Source organism: Candoia aspera, chromosome 2, assembly GCF_035149785.1.
Source record: "Candoia aspera isolate rCanAsp1 chromosome 2, rCanAsp1.hap2, whole genome shotgun sequence".
NCBI classification, from domain to species: Eukaryota; Metazoa; Chordata; class Lepidosauria; order Squamata; family Boidae; genus Candoia; species Candoia aspera.
Genome location: NC_086154.1, coordinates 257,423,928 through 257,446,259, shown reverse-complemented (window position 1 = coordinate 257,446,259; position 22,332 = coordinate 257,423,928). Strand labels below are relative to the sequence as shown.

General features: G+C 49.4%; 1 protein-coding gene across 1 annotated transcript in view; it reads right to left on the bottom strand.

Annotated features, from left to right (window-relative positions):
* The window catches only part of EPG5 (ectopic P-granules 5 autophagy tethering factor), an 89,293-nt gene that overhangs the window by 16,203 nt on the left and 50,758 nt on the right, over nucleotides 1–22,332 (bottom strand). The window contains exons 27-31 of the mRNA XM_063295872.1: nucleotides 22,144–22,306; nucleotides 21,605–21,747; nucleotides 20,862–21,018; nucleotides 2,941–3,135; nucleotides 1,621–1,834 (exon numbers count right to left, since the gene is read on the bottom strand). Coding sequence (XP_063151942.1) covers nucleotides 1,621–1,834; nucleotides 2,941–3,135; nucleotides 20,862–21,018; nucleotides 21,605–21,747; nucleotides 22,144–22,306 — 872 coding nt within the window. The remainder of the gene's footprint in view (nucleotides 1–1,620; nucleotides 1,835–2,940; nucleotides 3,136–20,861; nucleotides 21,019–21,604; nucleotides 21,748–22,143; nucleotides 22,307–22,332) is intronic.

Sequence of the window (22,332 nt, the reverse complement as noted above, 5' to 3'; positions counted from 1 at the left end):
TTCCCTTGACGTAAAGTCCAGTCGAATCCGACTCTAGGGGGGGGTGCTCATCTCCGTTTCTAAGCCTTGGAGCCGGCGTTGTCATAGATACTTCCGGGTCATGTGGCCAGCATGACGACTCGGAACGCCGTTACCTTCCCGCCGAAGCGGTACCTATTGATCTACTCACATTGGCATGTTTTCGAACTGCTAGGTGAGCAGGAGCTGGGACGAGCAACGGGAGCTCACCCCGCCGCGCGGTTTCGAACCGCCGACCTTCCGATCGACAGCTCAGCGGTTTAACCCGCAGCGCCACCGCTGTAGCCTTAAAGGGACACTAAGACCGGCCACCCCATTTCTAAATCACCCAATTTATATTTCTTTTCCATACGCGTATCTTAAGAGAGGCTTTCTACAGCAAGGAGAAGCAGATTCTCTCGGTGCTTATCGTTCTTTTTGGGATCAATTTTTTTTAAAAAAATTCTTTTTAAGTTTTGGACTTTGTTTTCCCTCCAAATATTAAGGAGGATTGAGAGTAAATAATTGTCTCCCTGTTATTATTTCTGTACTAAATTTGAAGATATTAGCATATTCCTACACGTTGAATTGGCTGATTTGAACTTTCAGTTTTCTGCTTCTACTTTCCCTGGGGAACTGCCTGCTTATCTCACTTTCGCTTGTGTAAACACATTCCAGAATCCTTTCATATCTTTGACTTTCGCTGGTTAAGCTCCTAGGGGGCGCCATAATCTACTGCGTGAGACATGGAGGATTTTAAACAGACTTTCTCTGACTTCCACCAAGATTTTAAACAGATTCTTTCTGATTCCTACCAAGTTTTTATGCAAGGCATTCAGGACACTGTGAAAAATATGAGGTCTAAAATGTGTCATCTGGTTAGGAATGTCATGGATGAAACTGAGGAAATTAACAGTGACAGAAATGCCTCTTCTAAGAGTGAGATTGGGATTTCTGTTGAAATGCTGGATGAAGATCAGATAGTTGAGTTGGAGAAATTTAAGGGAGAGATTGAGTGGCAAGCCACAAATGAAATTGATCTTCTGGTGGAACACCATGGAAAAGAAGGGGTTATTACATATGGGAGGTCTCCTGAAGAGAAGTTGGGAGTTTTTGAGGGGGGCAGTTGGGCTGTTCGATTTTTTTAAGAAAAAAAAGCTCTGTGTGCATTAAGGTTTATGTAAATGCTCTGGTTTATTTTGAAGTGGGATAATGATTTAAGAATATTTATCTGGATTGCATTTAGGGTTTGGCTGATTTTGTTTATCTTTAACAATTTGGATTAAGATTATTAAGTTATAATAAAAAATAAATGTCTATTTGCATGTTTTGGGTTTAAGATTATTATGATTACTAAAATCGTTGTATTATCAAGTACAATGGCAGATAATTCATATGTTTTTTAGTTTGATCTTTATTACAGTAAACTTTATAGTAGACTTTTAGTCTAATCCAGTGTTTCTCAACTTCAGCATCTTTAAGGTGTGTGGACTTCAACTTCTAGAATTCCTCAGCCAGCATGCTGGTTGGGGAATTCTGGGAGTTGAAGTCCACACATCATCACGACTCTTTTCAAGTTCTTACTTGCTGGAGACTAGCCATAAAAGTTTAGATGGTACTTACTTTGAAGAAGCAACCACAAAAAACTACTGTAGTGGTCAGGAAACTGGTACTGGAGGAGGCAAATCCAGTGTTTGCAGAAGATGGAAAAAGGCATTAAGATGTCCTCCTCTGGCTCAAAGCCACAGGTTTTGAGAGCCACATGGATGGACTCCAAAAGCTGGCCACGCTCTGACAGTGGAGGTTTTGAACTCTGCAACCATTCCAGAAGGTCAAACTGTTTTTTAAAGGGGTTGAGGTTGGGGCATAAATGGAGAGAAAAGGGAGTGGGGAGGGAAGAGAGAAGCAGGGCTAATTAATTCCAAAAGGAAGGGAGCAAGTTAGAAATGTTCTTCTTTGGGTCACAGAAGTAGTTGTGGTCATGAGAATTTCCCCACACATTCAAGAACTAGTCATCCTTTTCCTGAATATTCACTATTAGCAACTGAAGAGGGGAAAAGGCCAAGTGCTGCAGTGAATTGGGGAACATGAAAAAATATTTTTCTTGGCTTCCCCCCACCCCCAAGGTTTGGGCGTTTACTTTTTAAACTGTACTAATCTTATTTTAGGGTTTTGTATTTTACTTCTATGTATCTAATCAAAATGTGGCAGGAAAACTGCATGCAGATAGATACAAAGATACGTACGATAATTAATAGATAGATAAGACAGGTAGGCAGACAGGATGATGGATGGATGGATGGAATAACAGATAGAGAGAAAGAGAAATAGATAGGATGATAGATAGATAGATAGATAGATAGATAGATAGATAGATAGATAGATAGATAGATAGATAAACAGAGAGACAGAGAAATAGATACGATAATTAATAGACAGACAGACATGCAGATGGGCCACTAGAATTTAGTAAGAGGAAACTTACTATGCTGCAACAATGGTTCCCCCATACCTGCCAAAATACTGCATGAAACCCAATCCATGAAAACCAGAAAGGGCAGTCCTTGAGGCATAGCTGCTAGCCAGATGGGAGCACTTTTTTTTTCTTTTTGGTGGACATTCCCACATGGAGGAATTTCCTTCTGCTGAACCCTGCCTGGCTCCTGCAGCTGAAGCAGAGTGAAAACCTAGCTTTCTAGTGTTATTTTTTGCTGCTTTGTCCTAATCAGTTTCTGATGGTTCTGGGTTTTGAACTGGACGCTGCATCTGTTCAGTTTGCCCTTCTTAAAAAAAAACTGCTTTGACCCCATTGGAGAGAAAAGGCTAGCTATTCTCCACGCGAGAACTATAAAACCCTTAGCATCCAGGCAGTCCTTTCAAGAAGGAAAAAAGCCTCCCAGAGGAATTGCCCAGGCATCCAATGCACATCTGCACCCCTCTTGCCTTTGTCAGCAGCATGAAAATGACATCGCTGTTGTCGTCACCGAGGAAAGCCACAACCTGCTCATACAAGTAGACAAATTCCTCCGGGGAGGCGACAGGAGTGAAGTAGGGGGAGAGAAGTGTGCAAAGTCTTCGGTTCTTCAGAATGGTTTGCAGAACCCGTTTGCATTCAGACTTGGTACCTGCAATGAACACCTGGAAAGAGAGGTGGGGCTAAGGCTCCGTTCAGCCAACCTCCAGCCCTGCAGGGTCCCTTGGCCACTCAGCTTTGCCCTTTGCCCAAAAAGGGCATCCACGCCTGGACTGCTAAGGAGAAGACTCCAATTTGACAACAACAGATACATTAATATTTACATTGCGACCAAGGGTTCTTCTGTGGTAGGCCCTGCAAGGACACTTAATTCCTCCATTGCTGTTTCAGGCCCTGGGCCAAGAAGTCCTCTCTGTCATCTCCAGTGTCTATAAGTAATTATCCTATTGAGGTTGGATTAAAAACTATCTGCAAGATGTCCTGCTGTGATGCATTAAGCCTCAAACCAATTTTGGTACCCTCTTGGTTTATAACTACACTTTGTGACTGATGTGGGGTCCAACAATGCTGCTGGAACAACAATTGTGTATTAATATAGTGAACGTCTCAGAGAAAATACGGAATCACCAAAAATAACCCAGGAGCCAAATGCAAGACACGGCTTTCCCTCTTTTACTTTAAAGCAGTGCTTCTCGCACTTGGCAACTTGAAGCTGTGTGGACTTCAACTCCCAGAATTCCCTAGAATTCCCATGCTGGCTGGTGAATTCTGGGAGTTGAAGTCTACACAAGCTTCAAGTTGCCAAGTGCGAGAAACACTGATTTTGAGCAATGTCCAAGTATAGCCCTCACAAAGTCTCTTTAGTAAAATTTAGTGAGAATTCTGGGAGAATTTGTCATCTTTGGTGGACCTGTGAGAAGGCTAAAAAATTCTGGGATCAAATATGTGTTAATATTGAAAAGATCCTTAAAATGGACTTACAAAAGAAACCAGAACCATTTCTCTTGGGAGTGACGGAGAAGCATCTCGAGAATCAAGACGGGACTTTGCTTTTATGTACGATTACAGCAGCAAGACTTTTATATGCACAACGATGGAAAGACTCACAAATCCCTAAAGCGGAGGAATGGATGATTAAATTAATGGAACCGGCCCAAGTGGCTACGCTAGCAGCATTGATAAGAGAAAATACCATGTCTGGATTTGTTTCTGCTTGGCAACCACTTTTGGATTATTTGCTTCTGTCTGAAAAAAATGAAGCTTTGATTTTGGGTTTTGATGATTAAATGGTTTGATTTTATAGAAATAATGTTACTAAGCCTTAACTAATGGTAAGAGATTACATCTGTATAAAATGCATTTATATCTGTATTGAAGGAGGTCAGAAGTCACTCTGTTTTTCTGCTTTCTATCTAGGTAAAGGTAAAGTTTTCCCTTGACGTAAAGTCCAGTCCTGTCCGACTCTAGGGGGCGGTGCTCATCTCCGTTTCAAAGCCGAAGAGCCGACGTTTGTCCGTAGACACTTCCGTGGTCATGTGGCCGGCATGACTAAACGGAATGCCGTTACCTGCCCGCCGAAGCGGTGCCTATCAATCTACTCACATTGGCATGTTTTCGAACTGCTAGGTTGGCAGGAGCTGGGACTAGCAACAGGAGCTCACCCCGTCACGCGGATTCAAACCACTGACCTTCCGATCGGCAAGCTCAGCAGCTCAGCGGTTTAACCCGCAGCGCCACCATGTCCCTTGCTTTCTATCTAGTCCTGCACTTTTATAGTTTTTTTTTTTTCTTTAGTTCTGGACTCTGTCTTACCTATACTCTATATTTTGTATTTTAGCTATACTTTGATAATCAATCAAGTTCTTTTTAAAAAAAATTAGTGAGAAGGGAGGGAGTCACAAGAATTGCAACAGCTGAACTACCTGCCAGTCAGCACCAATCCAGTCCACTAATGTGGAGCAGAGATTCCTTCGTTTTCTTTCTATCTAGTGTCATGAGTGCCGTTGAGCTAAAGTCATCAGCGCAATGGCACACATGACAATGACAAGGAAATAAGTGAAGGGGCACAAGTTAAGTAGCCATCAACCCACAACGACTAACGGCTAACAAACAATAGCTAAACGGATCACGGAGCCACCTAAGCCATCAGCGGCAATACAACGGGGATCGCCCAGCTGAAAGCAATCAGCAGAAGAATGGAAACCTGATGATGGGCGATCCTGGAAACCCTCACCCACCGGCAGGGCAACGCATGGGACAAAGGGGGGTGACGTGACCGTGAGCGAGGGGGCGCTGACCGGCGCGGGGTATTTAAACCCCGCACCGGCGCGCTCCTGTCACTCTCAGCTTTTTTCTACCAACGCTGTACCTGCCCTGCAATAAACCAGAGCCTGATTCGCAAACCAGTGTCTGAATGTTATTCAGAGGGAGGCAGCGCATGACATAAAGCTGAGAGTCATAAACTCAGCCTCGCCGAGCCCCACCGGACGACAACGAGCCGCGGGAGGAGTAGACGGCGAGAAGACCAGCAAGATGAGGCCGGAACGGCGCGGGCAAGGAGGGCGAGCCGCGCGGCAAGAGACAGAGGAGGACGACGGAGACACCCATCAGACGGCGGAGGAAGCGGACCCGCGGCAGAGGGACGATGAACCCCGCCGGCAACCCACCCCCGAGGACGCGCCAACGGAACCGGCCCCAGCGGCGGCGCGGGCTGTGGACGAGGAGGCACGAGATGAACTCGCGGCCATGCGGGCTCAGCTGACGGAACTCCGGACCATGCTCCAGGCGCTTATGCCCCCCGCGCCACCCAACGGCGTCCCCGCACAAGCCCACACCCCGAGCGAAGCATCGAACTCACACGGGCCAGCGGAGGGCCAACAGACGGCACAGGCGGCCGACACCACACCCCGAGAAGCGAGAGGCGGGGCCGCACAAAACGCCCGGGCCCCAAAGGACTTCCCCATCTTCTTCGATGGGACCCCCACAAAACTCTCGTTTTTTGTGACCAACGCTAGGGAGTTCATGGGGAGGCACGGACACTCCTATGACTCCGAGGCCGACAAGATCGCCGCCGTGGCGATCAAACTCCAAGACAGGGCGGCGGACTGGTACGTCCAACTGTACGAGGCCAGCTCCCCCGCCCTCGCCACCTTCCCTGCTTTCATCAAAGAGATGAAAAACTACTTCGAAGACCCCCTAGCCAAAGTACGGGCGAAAAGCGCACTCCAAAGACTTAAACAGGGCACCCGCACGGTCCCTGACTACGCCCTGGAGTTCAAAGCCCTCGCGGGGAAGGTCAGCGACTGGTCCGAGACCACCCTGCTGGAAATCTTCAAAAGGGGGCTCAACCGCGACGTTCTCCAATGGGCCCTCTACCGCGACGACCCAGAAACGTTACACGGGTGGATCCACCTCGCGGGGAAAGCCGAACACGCGCACCGCACCTTCCTCATGACAACCACGGAAGACACAAACGATGCCGGGAAAAAGGTACCCGCACCACACGGGGGGATGGCCGGCCCCATATACCCAAAAAAGAAGTTCAACCGGGAGCCCTGCGGGAGGTGTGGCAAATTAGGGCACAAGACGGCGGATTGCTTCGCCAACCGACCGCCGACCAGCGTGCCCAAGCCCACCCCGAAAATTAGCCCCAAACCACCCAACCCGGGGCCGCCGCCTCACCGCCGAATGACCGTGGCCACAGCGACACCGGAAGAGGGCTGGGACGCTTACGGGGGGGAAGAGGACAATGCCGACCCCGACCAGCCGGCGGGAAATGCTCCCCGCCTGCTCTGAGACGCGTGGCGAGGCAGGCGGTGGGACAGCAACGCGGACCACCTCAACGAAACGACAAAAGCTCCGTAATATGGGCAGCAATTCAACTCTCTACCGGCAACGGAGCCACCACGGCCGCGGCACTAGTGGACTCGGGGTGCTCAAAAAACCTCATCCACCCCGACCTAGTCGCCAAACTCGACCTCCGCTGCTTCCCCCTCCCCACGCCGCTGGCATTCCACCAGCTGGACGGCTCTACAGCGGGAGGGAAACCAGCCACGCTACAAACCGAGCCGGTCACCCTGCAAATGGGCACTCACACCGAGCGCACATCGTTCGTAGTCACGCACATCGGACGGCCCATTGCAGTCCTGGGGATGCCATGGCTCGCGACAAACAACCCGCGGATCAACTGGGCGACCCGCACCTTCACATTCGGCGACGGCGAGTATCGAGCACCAGTTCCAGCCGGCAAAAGCAACCCCACGGTAGGACGAGCGGAGGCGACCACACAAGACAACGCCGCTACCACAGCAGACCTACCAGAACAATACGCCGACTTCTCCGAGGTCTTCGGAGAGGCAGAGGCTGACCAATTACCCCCCCACCGCAAGACGGATTGCCGGATCGACCTACTGCCCGACGTCCCCTTACCTCGACCAAAAATCTATTCGATGACCCCGAAGGAGATGGCAACCCTCCGGGAGTTCATCGATAAAAACCTAGACAGGGGATTCATAGAGCCAGCATGCTCACCGGTCGGAGCCCCCGTCTTATTCCGGGAGAAGAAAGACGGGACCCTACGGCTCTGCACCGACTACCGGGGCCTAAACGCGGCTTCCCTGTCCAACAAATACCCCTTACCCCTGGTGAAGGACATGCTCGCCCACCTGTCCACGGGCAAAGTCTTTTCCAAATTGGACCTTCGCGAGGCGTACTATCGCATCCGAATCAGGGAGGGGGACGAATGGAAGACGGCCTTTAACTGCCCCCTAGGCGCTTTCCAGTACAAGGTACTGCCCTTCGGACTCGCGGGGGCCCCTGGGGTGTTCATGCAGCTCATCAATGAGGTACTGCATGAACATCTGTTTAAAGGGGTCCTGGTCTACATCGACGACGTCCTTATTTACACAAAAACGCACGAGGAACACGTAACCCTAGTCAGGCAAGTCCTCGACAAGCTCAGAAGGGCGCAGCTCTATGCAAAGCCTACAAAGTGCGAGTTTCACAAAGAGCGCCTAGACTATCTGGGGTATCGAATCTCCGGGGACGGCATCGAAATGGACCCCGCAAAAGTCGAAGCGGTGCTAAACTGGGAGCGGCCCCGCAACAGACGGCAACTACAGAGCTTCCTGGGATTCGCGAATTTCTACAGGTCATTCGCCCGGGGGTTCGCTGAGATAGCCCTCCCCTTAACGGACCTCCTCAAAACCAAAGGGGTGGGGGACACCCGACGCGCCAAGAACCCAGGCACGGTGCTGAATTGGACTCCTGCGTGCCAGACCGCATTCGACAAGCTGAAAGCGCTGTTCACTACGGAGCCAATCCTCGCGCACCCGGACCCAGAACGGCCGTTCGTGGTCCAAGCCGACGCCTCAGACTTCTCCCTGGGAGCCATCCTGCTACAGAAAGACCCCACGGGACTCCTGAAACCATGCGCCTACCTGTCAAGGAAGTTCTCCGAGACAGAGAGGCGATGGCACGTCTGGGAGAAAGAAGCCTTCGCGGTGAAATCGGCACTAGAGACTTGGCGACACCTACTCGAGGGAGCCACCCAACCATTCGAGGTCTGGACGGACCACCGGAACCTCGAGGCCCTACGAACGCCTAGACGCCTTAGCCCAAAACAGGTCCGATGGGCCCAATTCTTCAGCCGCTTTGATTTCCAGCTGAAGTTCATGCCGGGCAAGAAGAACTTCCTGGCCGACGCCCTCTCCCGACTGCCCCAAGACGAAGAGCCCGCCCCAGACACCATTGGGACGGTCCTATCCGCCTCGCAACTGGGGATGGCCGTGACCACCCGAAGCGGCGCACGGAGGCAGCTCGACTCTACGGCGCAGCCGACGGCGGGACAACCGGCGACGGAAAGAAGCCAACCGCAACTACCAGGGGGAATGCGCACGGACCTCGCCGCCGCCCTCAAAACCGACCCCTGGTTCCTGGCGAACCCCAACAAGGTAACAATGGCACAAGACCTGGCATGGGGGGAAGGCAGAATCTACGTCCCGGACTCGCAACGCCAGGCGATCTTGCATAGGTCACACGACGCCAAGCAAGCGGGACACTTTGGGTTCCTCAAGACCCTACACCTCACACGGCGTCAATTCTGGTGGCCCGCGCTCAGGCGAGACGTAAAAACCTACGTGGCGTCCTGCCCAACGTGCGCTAGGGCCAAACGGGCACCAGGCAAACCCGCGGGGCTATTGCAACGGGTGGCAGAACCCTCCCGCCCATGGGAGGAAATCTCTATGGATTTTATAGTGGACCTCCCACCCAGCCAGAAGAAAACGGCCATTTGGGTGGTGAAGGACTACTTCTCAAAGCAGGCCCACTTCATCCCCTGCACGTCGGTCCCATCCTCACAACAGCTAGCCAAACTCTTCCTCATCCACGTGTACAGGCTACACGGATGTCCCGCACGTGTGGTGACCGACAGGGGCACACAGTTCACCTCCAAATTCTGGCGGGCCTTCCTGAAGCTGACGGGGACCCAACAGGCCCTATCTACGGCTTGGCACCCTCAGACGGACGGAGCCACTGAGGTTCTTAATGCCACCTTAGAGCAATTTATACGATCTTATACCAACTACCACCAAGACGACTGGGCTGAACTGCTCCCGTTCGCCGAAGTCGCATACAACAACGCCGTCCACACGAGCACGGGGAAAACTCCGTTCGAAGTAGTCTCGGGGCGCGACTTCGTCCCCATACCGGAGCTACCTCAACCCCCGGAACCCCAGGTGGACGCTAGCGACTGGGGACGGAAGATCGCAGAAGCATGGCCAGTAATCACGGCGGCGCTGAAGGAGGCACAGGCTGCCTACAAAGAGCAGGCCGACAAGCACCGGCGCCAACAACCGACGTTCCAGGCGGGGGATATGGCCTATCTATCCACCAAGTTCCTAAAGTCAACCCAACCCTCGAAAAAACTGGGGCCTAAGTACATCGGGCCGTTCCGAGTCACGCAAATAGTGAACCCGGTAGCGATACGCCTGGACCTGCCACACAACCTCCGGAGACTCCACCCGGTGTTCCACACCAGCCTCCTAAAACCGGCAACCACCTCCCGATGGCACCCAAGCACGCCACAGCCCGCACCGCTAATGATCGACGGGCAACACCACTTCGAGATAAGGGACATTCTCGACTCCCGCAAGCAACGAGGAACTCTACACTACCTGGTCAGGTGGAAACACTTCCCCCACCCGGAATGGGTGGCGGCGCACAACGTTAACGCGCCTGACCTGACCAGAGAATTTCACCGGGCATACCCCGACAAACCGCAACCAAGGTCAGCAAAACCAAACCCCCCCCCGCAGGCCCCCCCCCGCCTCCCGTGCCCCAAGGGAAAGGGCCCCCCCCAAGCCCGCGACTTGGGTGGACCTTCCCCCCCCCGGGACTCACTCCCCCCGCCCCGGGCCCACGGGGTGGTGACAAACGATCGCCAGCACCCTCCCCCCGCCCCCCGGCCGCGGGGGAGTGGCAAGCAAGTTAACAGGGCAACCTGGGGGCAACGCCCAGGAGACACAACAAAGGCGACGCACTCTAAATAAGAAAAGAAGGGCCCTACCTGGAGCTGAGAAGCACCCGACCAGCCACGCCTCTCGCCGCGCCGAACTGAGCCAAACAAACAGGGTGTGGCTGGAGCATACGCACGCCAGGTCAGGACCCGAGCATGCGCACCATGGACACACCCTGGGAAGGCATGTGGCAGAGGGAGGAGCAAAGGGAGGGGCGACAACTACTCCGGCGGGAACTTTGAAAAAAAAAAAAAAAAAAAAAAATGTGGCGTTTTGACAGCTCCACGGGGAAAACCCAGAAAACCGGGGGAGAACACTATTCGAAAAGGGGGCAGTATGTCATGAGTGCCGTTGAGCTAAAGTCATCAGCGCAATGGCACACATGACAATGACAAGGAAATAAGTGAAGGGGCACAAGTTAAGTAGCCATCAACCCACAACGACTAACGGCTAACAAACAATAGCTAAACGGATCACGGAGCCACCTAAGCCATCAGCGGCAATACAACGGGGATCGCCCAGCTGAAAGCAATCAGCAGAAGAATGGAAACCTGATGATGGGCGATCCTGGAAACCCTCACCCACCGGCAGGGCAACGCATGGGACAAAGGGGGGTGACGTGACCGTGAGCGAGGGGGCGCTGACCGGCGCGGGGTATTTAAACCCCGCACCGGCGCGCTCCTGTCACTCTCAGCTTTTTTCTACCAACGCTGTACCTGCCCTGCAATAAACCAGAGCCTGATTCGCAAACCAGTGTCTGAATGTTATTCAGAGGGAGGCAGCGCATGACATCTAGCTTGTAAACTGCCATTGCGGTTGGTCTCTTGACTGACAATAGGAAAGCTTGGCAAGAACTCTTCCCACAATGGTCTCCTAAATTGTTATCAGCCTGAGAACCAACCATTACAGCAATATCCATTTTGGTACCTCCTTACAGTATTACTGTTTTAACTTCCTGATCAAGCCTTGGATTCCATCAACCTACCAGCCAAGACTGGGCCCTGCTTCATTTTTTGGGATAGGCTAGGTGCTGCCACCTGCTGTAATTTGCTACTTCAAATTTTGCAAGCAGGGTCTGATCTCAACAACAAAAAAGGGTGCGGCACCAATTCAATCTTTGGGTCATTTTCCAAAATGGCTAGCTTCAGCTAGAATTTTATTATGCCGAAGCAAAGGAAGAAGGGAGCGGAGAGGTTCCCTGCTGGAAATTCAGCTCCATTCATTCTCCTTCCTCCATTTTCTCCATAGAAGGCGTTTCTTCAGTCTATGGAAGATGGAGGTGAGAAGGGAAGAGGCCCCTGAAATTATCTGTAAACAGCCAGGACTTTTGGTTGTGTTGCCTGGATGACTCATGCCAAAAAGGCCTAATGGGCTGTTTATTAGGTTGGAGAACATTTAACAAGCTGTCCTCAGGGATTCACCTTCAACTCTACTATAAGATTCTCCCAATCACTAGGGCTGCCCCAGCTCACCAGCACAGCCCAAGAGGAGGAGCAGTTATTGCCTTCCACTGGTTATTTGCTGTTGCCACCTGCTGCTTTTCTCCCTTCGACCAGGGTTATGGGTGCAAGGCCCAAAGAACGAAAAGACTTTCCCCATTCTGCAATCTGAGAAATCCAAGGGCCCCTAAACCCTAGTATTTGGTAGTCAAGCTGAAGAGACCTGGTTCTTTTTGAGGCACACTAACGGGGCACACCCCTGCCAACATGACAATAGGCAATCCAAATAGCTTTCTAAAATAGCATTGGTACACATCAGCAAAGATGCGTTGTTAAAGAAAAGGATAAGGAAGTGTGAACAAAGGAATATTGGGTGGCCCCATCTTAGATGGCAGTTTGGCCAGAGAGAAAAATTAGCTTTGAAAGGAAGGAGGTACCTGCACTGAAAACAAACAAACAAAACCAAACTCTAATGCCGCCCTATTTGGCTACTCGGCTACTCACTGCACTTAGACGTCTGTGGCAGTTCTATTCTTTTCAACATCTTGGCAGAGTTCATCCCACAACCAGGGAGGAGGGAACGTTTAGATTCCTCTCTTTTCTTTCCTATAGCCAGCTGCTGCCCTCCAGGGAAACTCAAAAGAACAAGTGCCTCCAGCAAGCTCTTCCTTTGCTATTTACCCTCAAGCGAAGGAGAGTTATTCCCTAGATTTCCTTCAGAACTAGAAAAGGTAAGTCTATAGGTCAATTGTGGGGGCGTTTTAGACATAAAGGGAATCTTTAGACCTTCATATTGTTACAGGTGCCTGTTACATCTATTTATTAGCTGGCAATATTAAGCAAACCTCAGGACCATGTAGAGTCTGTACTCTCCAGAAGTGCAATATTTATTATGCTAGAACAGGGTTTCTCAGCCAGGGTTCCGTGGCACCCTCAGGTTCCGTGAGAGGTCACTAGGGGGTCCCTGGGAGATCGTGATTAATTTAAAAATTATTTCAAATTCACACAACTTCACATTAAAGAGGTAAGTTTCATTCTTTATTTTTAGTTTAAGAACACTGCTAATGCATACATACAGGCCTACACATGTGTCATGTTCATCGTTCCAATGCTTGAATTACATCGTAACGTTTCACATGTCACTTTCCTCTTCCGTGTCCGCATTTGCGGGGAGGGGAATTTCAGCCGTGCCGGGATGTAATCTCCATGCTGTACTGCAGGAATGTATGTTTGGGTTATAACATGTGTTCAAGGTTACTTTCCCAGGCCGATGTGTGACGGTTGCCAACACCTGGGAGGGGGTGGTTGCTATAGTGGGGCGAGGGGCGGGATTGGGTTTGAAGCAAGGGTATTTGGTTTGTATTTCGCGCACTTTTGCTCATTCTCAGCTTTCTCTGTATCTGCATATTATTCCTTTAATAAATCAGTTATCTTTAAGCTCTGGCTTGTGAGACTGAGTATTTTGGGGTAAGCAATCATTACATACTTCAGCAAAGGATCGTTACCTTGTCGTGGTGCTGGAGCTTGAGCACCTCAATGATGCCATGAGCTAAACCGTGAAGGGCCACCCAAGACGGGAAGGTCATGACAGAGAGGTCAGACTAAATGCGATCCCTGGGGAAGGTAATGGCAACCCACCCCAGTATCCTTGCCGTGAAAACTAAATGGATCAGTACAACCAGAGATATGTCGGTATACCATCGGAAGATGAGATCCCCAGGTCGGAAGATGGTCAAAATGCTACTGGGGAGGAACAGAGGATGAGTCCAACTAGCCCCAGACGTGATGACACAGCTAGCTCAAAGCCGAAAGGACGGCTAGCGGCCGACGGTGCTGGTGGCGAACGGCGAATCCGATGTTCTAAGGATCAACACACCATTGGAACCTGGAATGTAAGATCTATGAGCCAGGGCAAATTGGATGTGGTTATTGGTGAGATGTCAAGATTAAAGATAGACATTCTGGGCGTCAGTGAACTGAAATGGACTGGAATGGGCCACTTCACATCAGATGACCACCAGATCTACTACTGTGGACAAGAGGACCACAGAAGAAATGGAGTAGCCTTCATAATTAATAGTAAAGTGGCTAAAGCAGTGCTTGGATACAATCCAAAAAAAGGTAGAATGATCTCAATTCAAATTCAGGCCAAGCCATCTAACATCACAATGATCCAAATATACACCCCAACCACAGATGCTGAAGAAGCTGAAGTAGATCAGTTATATGAGGATCTGCAGCATCTACTGGACAATACACCTAAAAGAGATGTTATTTTCATCACAGGAGACTGGAATGCTAAGGTGGGCAGTCAAATGACACCTGGAATTACAGGTAAGTATGGCCTGGGAGAACAAAATGAAGCAGGACATAGGCTGATAGAATTTTGCCAAGACAATTCACTCTGCATAACAAACACTCTCTTCCAACAACCTAAGAGACGGCTTTATACATGGACTTCCCCAGATGGACAACACCGAAATCAGATTGACTACATCCTTTGCAGCCAAAGGTGGCGGACATCTGTACAGTCAGTAAAAACAAGGCCTGGAGCTGACTGTAGTTCAGATCACGAACTACTTCTTGCACAATTTAGGATCAGACTAAAGAGATTAGGGAAGACCCACAGATCAGCTAGATATGAGCTCACTAATATTCCTAAGGAATATGCAGTGGAGGTGAAGAATAGATTTAAGGGACTGGACTTAGTAGATAGGGTCCCCGAAGAACTCTGGACAGAAGTTGGCAGCATTGTTCAGGAGGCGGCAACAAAATACATCCCAAAGAAAGAGAAAACCAAGAAGGCAAAATGGCTGTCTGCTGAGACACTAGAAGTAGCCCAAGAAAGAAGGAAAGCAAAAGGCAACAGTGATAGGGGGAGATATGCCCAATTAAATGCAAAATTCCAGAGGTTAGCCAGAAGAGATAAGGAATTATTTTTAAACAAGCAATGTGCGGAAGTGGAAGAACACAATAGAATAGGAAGGACAAGAGACCTCTTCCAGAAAATTAGAAACATTGGAGGTAAATTCCAGGAAAAAATGGGTATGATCAAAAACAAAGATGGCAAGGACCTAACAGAAGAAGAAGAGATAAAGAAAAGGTGGCAAGAATATACAGAAGACCTGTATAGGAAGGATAACAATATCGGGGATAGCTTTGACGGTGTGGTCAGTGAGCTAGAGCCAGACATCCTGAAGAGTGAGGTTGAGTGGGCCTTAAGAAGCATTGCTAATAACAAGGCAGCAGGAGACGACGGCATCCCAGCTGAACTGTTCAAAATCTTGCAAGATGATACTGTCAAGGTAATGCATGCTATATGCCAGCAAATTTGGAAAACACAAGAATGGCCATCAGATTGGAAAAAATCAATTTATATCCCCATACCAAAAAAGGGAAACACTAAAGAATGTTCAAACTATTGAACAGTGGCACTCATTTCACATGCCAGCAAGGTAATGCTCAAGATCCTGCAAGGTAGACTTCAGCAATTCATGGAGCGAGAATTGCCAGATGTACAAGCTGGGTTTAGAAAAGGCAGAGGAACTAGGGACCAAATTGCCAATATCCGCTGGATAATGGAAAAAGCCAGGGAGTTTCAGAAAAACATCTATTTCTCTTTTATTGACTATTCTAAAGCCTTTGACTGTGTGGACCATAACAAATTGTGGCAAGTTCTTAGTGGTATGGGGATACCAAGACATCTTGTCTGCCTCCTGAAGAATCTGTATAACGACCAAGTAGCAAAAGTAAGAACAGACCACGGAACAACGGACTGGTTTAAGATTGGGAAAGGAGTACGGCAGGGCTGTATACTCTCACCCTACCTATTCAACTTGTATGCAGAACACATCATGCGACAAGCTGGCCTTGAGGAATCCAAGGCTGGAGTTAAAATCTCTGGAAGAAACATTAACAATCTCAGATATGCAGATGATACCACTTTGATGGCTGAAAGCGAAGAGGAACTGAGGAGCCTTATGATGAAGGTGAAAGAAGAAAGTGCAAAAGCTGGTTTGCAGCTAAACCTCAAAAAAACCAAGATTATGGCAACCAGCTTGATTGATAACTGGCAAATAGAGGGAGAAAATGTAGAAGCAGTCAAAGACTTTGTATTCCTAGGTGCAAAGATTACTGCAGATGCTGACTGCAGTCAGGAAATCAGAAGACGCTTAATCCTTGGGAGAAGAGCAATGACAAATCTCGATAAAATAGTTAAGAGCAGAGACATCACACTGACAACAAAGGCCCGCATAGTTAAAGCAATGGTGTTCCCCGTAGTAACATATGGCTGCGAGAGCTGGACCATAAGGAAGGCTGAGAGAAGGAAGATCGATGCTTTTGAACTGTGGTGTTGGAGGAAAATTCTGAGAGTGCCTTGGACTGCAAGAAGATCAAACCAGTCCATCCTCCAGGAAATAAAGCCAGACTGCTCACTTGAGAGAATGGTATTAAAGGCAAAACTGAAATACTTTGGCCACATAATGAGAAGACAGGACACCCTGGAGAAGATGCTGATGCTAGGGAGAGTGGAAGGCAAAAGGAAGAGGGGCCGACCGAGGGCAAGGTGGATGGATGATATTCTAGAGGTGACGGACTCGTCCCTGGGGGAGCTGGGGGTGTTGACGACCGACAGGAAGCTCTGGCGTGGGCTGGTCCATGAAGTCACGAAGAGTCGGAAGCGACTAAACGAATAAACAACAAATCATTACATAAAGCTGAGAATCATACTTAAATTTTCCGCTAGCCCCATCCAAGTGTTTGGTGAAGGGGAACGCTAGCAATGTCCGAACCCAGGCTGCAAGAGAGCGAAGGGGGCGAAGAAGAACCAGACACCACAAGGGCGCTTGTGGCCCCGAGCTCCCGAGCTCAGAGGGCAGCTCGCCGAGATAAGCGGGGTACCCAGACGGAAGACCGGGGTTTACCGTCTGAAGTGAGCGGCGCTACAGGGGATGACTATCAAACCGGGGAGGAAGAAGACTCCGAGGTCGAATCGCCCCAGGCGTCCTGGGAACCAGAGATCCCGTTGTCGCCTACGGTTGTGGTGACCACGGGGCCATTGGAAGAACCTGTTACCCCCGCACGCATCAAAGCACTAGAGGAAAAAATAGAATCTATAGTTGCCCTACTAAAGGAAAACCCCAGAGGGTCGAGGTCCCCGTGAGAAGGTCTGGAGGAAACTTCAACCCCACAGCCCAATCCGGGGGCAAGGTCCCCATCGCCCAGGGGAAGAAGTAGGACTCGGTTTTCCGGCAAACTAGGGGAAGAGAGTCGGGAGTGACCAGGGAAGGGTCACAGGCGGTGGGCAGGCGTTCGTTGGCTTTCGCGGAACCAGCTGAGCCGAAAGAGTCGACAAGAACCCCTCCGCCTTTCGCGGTAAAGTTTGATGGCGATCCCACCAAGTTGTCCTTCTTTATTACCAATGCCAGGAACTATATGGGGGACTGGGGGTGAAGCTTTCGCTCAGAACATGGCAAAATTAATGCCATCGCCAACAGACTAAAGGGGAGGGCAGCGGATTGGTACGTACAGTTATGCCAAGCCGAAGCCACAGAATTACAAGAATTTGAGGAGTTTCTGTGGGCGTTGAAACAGCACTTCGAAGACCCCTTGGCCCAGGAACGGGCGAAACGGGCGCTGAGGAAACTTTCCCAGGGATCTCTCTCCGTCGCGGACTACGCCCTGGAATTTAAAGCCCTGGCTGGAAAGGTGGAGGACTGGTCCCAGTCAACTCTGGTGGAAATGTTCAAACAGGGACTGGAGATGGAGGTCCTCCGATGGGCTTTGGGACGGGACGACCCGAAAACGTTGTATGGGTGGATTCAGCTGGCAGGCAGCGCTGAAAATGCCCTAGAGACTTTCGCACATAACAAGGAACTGAAGCAAGGGAAGTCGAGTAAAAGTGCCCGTGCCCCGGGATTCCCAAGCCGGCCCAAACCGAAAAGTTGGGAGGAAGAAAAGGAACGGCGTTTTGCGAAAGGGCAGTGCCTAAGATGCGGGAAGGAAGGACATCACGCAGCTGCATGCCCAAGAAAGAGATCCGAGGAGCGGCCAGGGAAGTCGTCTGGCAAGTCCCCTTCGGTACCGAGGAAGGTGAGGGCTGCCCGCGCGGAGGTCGATCCCAACAACAACCAATTCGGGGGAGAGGAGGAGGAACTGGATTTCGAACAGCCGGCGGGAAAAGGCAACCACCTGCTCTGAAGGGCGCCATAGGGCAGGTGGAAGAAGATGAGCGCGATCACGATTCGGTGAGTGGGAATTTTCCTACCCTGACGGTCAAGGTGAAATTGGGATCCAGTACCCGAACTGTGGAGGTGTGTGCTATGCTTGACTCAGGCTGCTCACGCTCATTGATGCACCCCGATCTCGTAGCCGCCTTAAACCTCCCCAGGTTCCCTTTGAAGCGGCCAATGATTTTTACGCAATTGGATGGGACTATGGCTGGGGGGAAACCGGTCACCCACTCCACGGGACTGGCAGCACTGCAAATGGGTTGTCATTGGGAGAAATTACCCTTCATCATAGCGCCGGTGGGGGGCCCATTGGTCATTTTGGGGATGCCCTGGTTTGTCAAGCAAAATCCTTTTATCAACTGGCGGCACCGGACTGTGACATTTGCTGATGGATTTTATAAGGTGCCGGAAAAGGATTTACTGGGAGACAATGAGGGTGGACGGGCGGCCACAACCACTGTACAGACACTTGAGCCACTAGAAGGGCTGCCTGAGCAGTACCAAGACTTCGCAGATGTGTTTGGAGAAAAGGAGGCGGACCGTTTGCCGCCTCACCGTAAGACGGACTGTGGGATTGAATTTCTGCCCAATGTAAAATTGCCTAACCCAAAAATCTATGCTATGTCCCCGAAAGAGTTGGCCACATTGAGAGAGTTCATTGACAAGAACCTGACGAGGGGTTTTATTGAGCCAGCCAACTCTCCGGTAGGGGCACCTGTCCTTTTCAGACCGAAAAAAGATGGTTCTTTGAGATTATGTACAGATTTCTGCGGGCTCAATGCAGTATCAATTTTAAACAAATATCCTTTGCCCCTCATCAAGGATATGTTATCACATCTGGCCAGAGGTAAAATTTTCTCTAAACTGGATTTAAGGGAAGCCTATTTTCGCATTCGCATAAGGGAAGGGGACGAGTGGAAGACAGCGTTTAACTGTCCGCTGGGGGCTTTCCAATATAAAGTGTTACCTTTTGGTTTGTCGGGGGCGCCTGGGGTTTTTATGCAGCTCATCAATGAGGTCTTGCATGACCACCTATTCAAAGGAGTGTTGGTATATTTGGATGATGTATTGATTTATACTGAAACAATGGTTGAACATGTTCACTTGGTGCGTCAAGTGCTTGCTAAACTGAGAAAAGCTGAATTGTATGCTAAACTGTCCAAATGTGCTTTCCATCAATCGAAAATTAATTATCTGGGTTACAGGATTTCGGAAAGGGGCATTGAAATGGACCCAGCTAAAATTGAAGCCATTGTCGCATGGGAACCCCCCCGCACGCGACGCCAACTACAAAGTTTCCTTGGCTTCACCAATTTCTATCAGGCATTTGCAAAAAATTTCGCAGAAATTGCCCTTCCCCTCACTGACTTACTGAGAACTAAAGCTCAGGGAGACACGCGGCGCTCAAAAAATCTAGGCACGCTGCTTAAGTGGACTCCAGCCTGCCAACAGGTGTTTGACGTGCTCAAACAGCTATTTACCACTGAACCCATCCTAAAGCATCCCGACCCGACTAAACCGTTTGTGGTGCAGGTCGATGCCTCCGACTTTTCTATCGGAGCCCTTCTGCTCCAGGCCGACCACTCAGGCATGTTGAAAACCTGTGCATATTTATCTCGCAAGTTCACGGAAACGGAGCGGAGGTGGCATGTTTGGGAAAAAGAGGCATTTGCTGTAAAAGCAGCCTTGGAAACTTGGTGCCACTTATTAGAGGGGGCTTCTCACCCGTTTGAAGTGTGGACGGACCATAAAAACCTCGAGGCATTAAGCACTAGTCGAAAACCATGCAACGAATTACACCATGCAATGAATATAACAATTTTGTAACTTCTGGCCTGTATTTGAGCCTGAATGTGCAGGAGTTTCCCGAGGCCTGAAAAATATTTCAAGGGTTCCTCCAGGGTCAAAAGGTTGAGAAAGGCTGTGCTAAAGGCACCTTACAGATATGTCCACTGGAGATGGAGACAGCATAGAAGACACCAGTAAGTAAATTCAGGGGCAATGTTATGGGCTCAGAACTCTGTTCAACTTTACCTCTAAGCCATGCCTCCAGGCCATATCCATAGGCCCTGCCGGCCACAGTGAAAAACTAAAAAGAAGGGTCTATAAGAGCACACTTAGAGCAGTAAGATTTCCCTGCCTTCCTGGCCAATAGGAAAGTATATTCCAAACTTGGAATAGAACTCATGTAATGAAGATGTCAGTGCTGATAAGCTCAGGAATCTGGTTTGAGATTTTTTTGAGCCAGGCTCCATGTTTATCCATTTTCCCATCACCCCTAATTGAGCCACTGGTTGTACAGGTGGTAGTGGCTGAAGTCACATACTGGTGACCCAATGGGGCACCAATCTTTGCCCAGGTACACCACCTGCTTGACATCAGTCTGATTCTTGACTTTTCCAACACCAAGCGCAGCTGAGGGCTTTCAAAAAATGAAGCTGATCCTTCAAATTGAGTTGCGATCATAAATTCCTCAGTCGTCAGGAAATCATGCGGCTCTATTGTGTCAGATGAGATTCTCAACTGCCAAATTTCAGTTCAGATTATCTATCACTTATTTATTTACTGTCACGCATAATTTACTTCCCACCCACTTTAACAAACTATCGGTGACCTATTAAAATAACTGATCGCAGAATTCTAAGTCGGAGTCAACAGACAACTAAATTTGGTCTGTGGAAGAATTCCACCCCAGGTGGCTCACCTGGCCAAGGATCTCGATACAGGAAGTGAAGAACTGTCTGGTTGGCGGGTGACGCTGGGTTTCATCACACACGTATTCCACTATTGCAAAGAACAGACTGATCCCAATTCGCTGAATCCTTGGTGTAGGCTGAACCTTATAGATATTTATTAAACCCCTGTGGCAGGGATAAAAACTGAGATTTAAAAACATAAGCAAAGTATGGAGAACATTAATGTTATTCATTCTCGGACACTCTTAACACCATAAATAATGTCATGCAGTCAAGTGATAAGGTTTAGCAGAGTACGGATGGCCTGGCCTTTCCCTGTTGGCCAATTCGTCTGCTTCTGTGTCGACCGTACAGGAGAAGGCTTCCCTCCCGCTAAAGCCATCATGGACATGTCATGGATACACACCTGTCCATGGGATGTAATAATTTTTGAAAATGCACTTACAAGCAGCCCCTGAAGATGGATTTAAAAGGCCAATATGGGGCTTATTCAGGACTACGGAACGACCAAAATTATTGCCATGGTCAAACTCCCAACAGCAGATGCTGAAAGGGCTTTCACAAATGAGAGGACAATGAGGTTCCTCTCCTGGTTTTAGGTTTCAGAAGCGTAAGACACCACTATGAGTATCGGATGCTTCTGGGGAGCTGCGACAGACCCTTTTGCAGACCCTCTTTCCATTGTTCAGGGTCAGACAGACACGTGAGACAAGGCTTCGGAGCAGAGGGGGAGCAGGGCTACACAGCTTACATTATGAAGTTCTCCATGTAAACAGCAGCTCCCACCACACTCAGAGGGGGCAGCTTAGCAGCTTCGGCCTGCAACTGCTTCATTTCTTTTTCCAGAACGTGTAACTGCTGGTTGATGGCTTCATTTTTGTGTTTGCCCTCAAACTAAAATTGAGATAATAAGTTATTGCATTAAACTAATAAACCAATTCAATATTACAATAACAAACTAATAAACTATTCGTTATTATGTTATATGTGCAACAGCTGCCACGCCGCATTCATTTCTGATCACAGAGGCAAAAATGTGACTATAACAGAACCTCCCTTGGGATGTGAGAAATTGCTTTCTTTAAAAAAAAACAAAAACAGCAAGGGCTTAGTCTTCATGGATGTAGGGAAGAAAAAGACAAAGAAATAAATGAGGGAGCATACTCATTTGGATCACCCTCCATATGCAGAGAATATTCTCTGCCCCTGAACTGCAGAGTAGGAAGACATGGGGGGGGGCGGGCAGGTTGAACCCCTCAAAGAATAAGAGGATGGGACTTCTGTTCCAACCTTGATTGTTACATGAGCCGCTCCGTGGCAACTTTTGCCAGATCCACCCCGACATTCCAGGTGAAGAGTAACTTGTTCTTCTCTGTTGATATAAAGTTTTGGCAGCGTGTCCAAAATCTCACTACTGAAAGCAACTTGCTGGGATTCCCGGAGTGCTGCCAATCTAAAATTTAACAACAACCACCCATG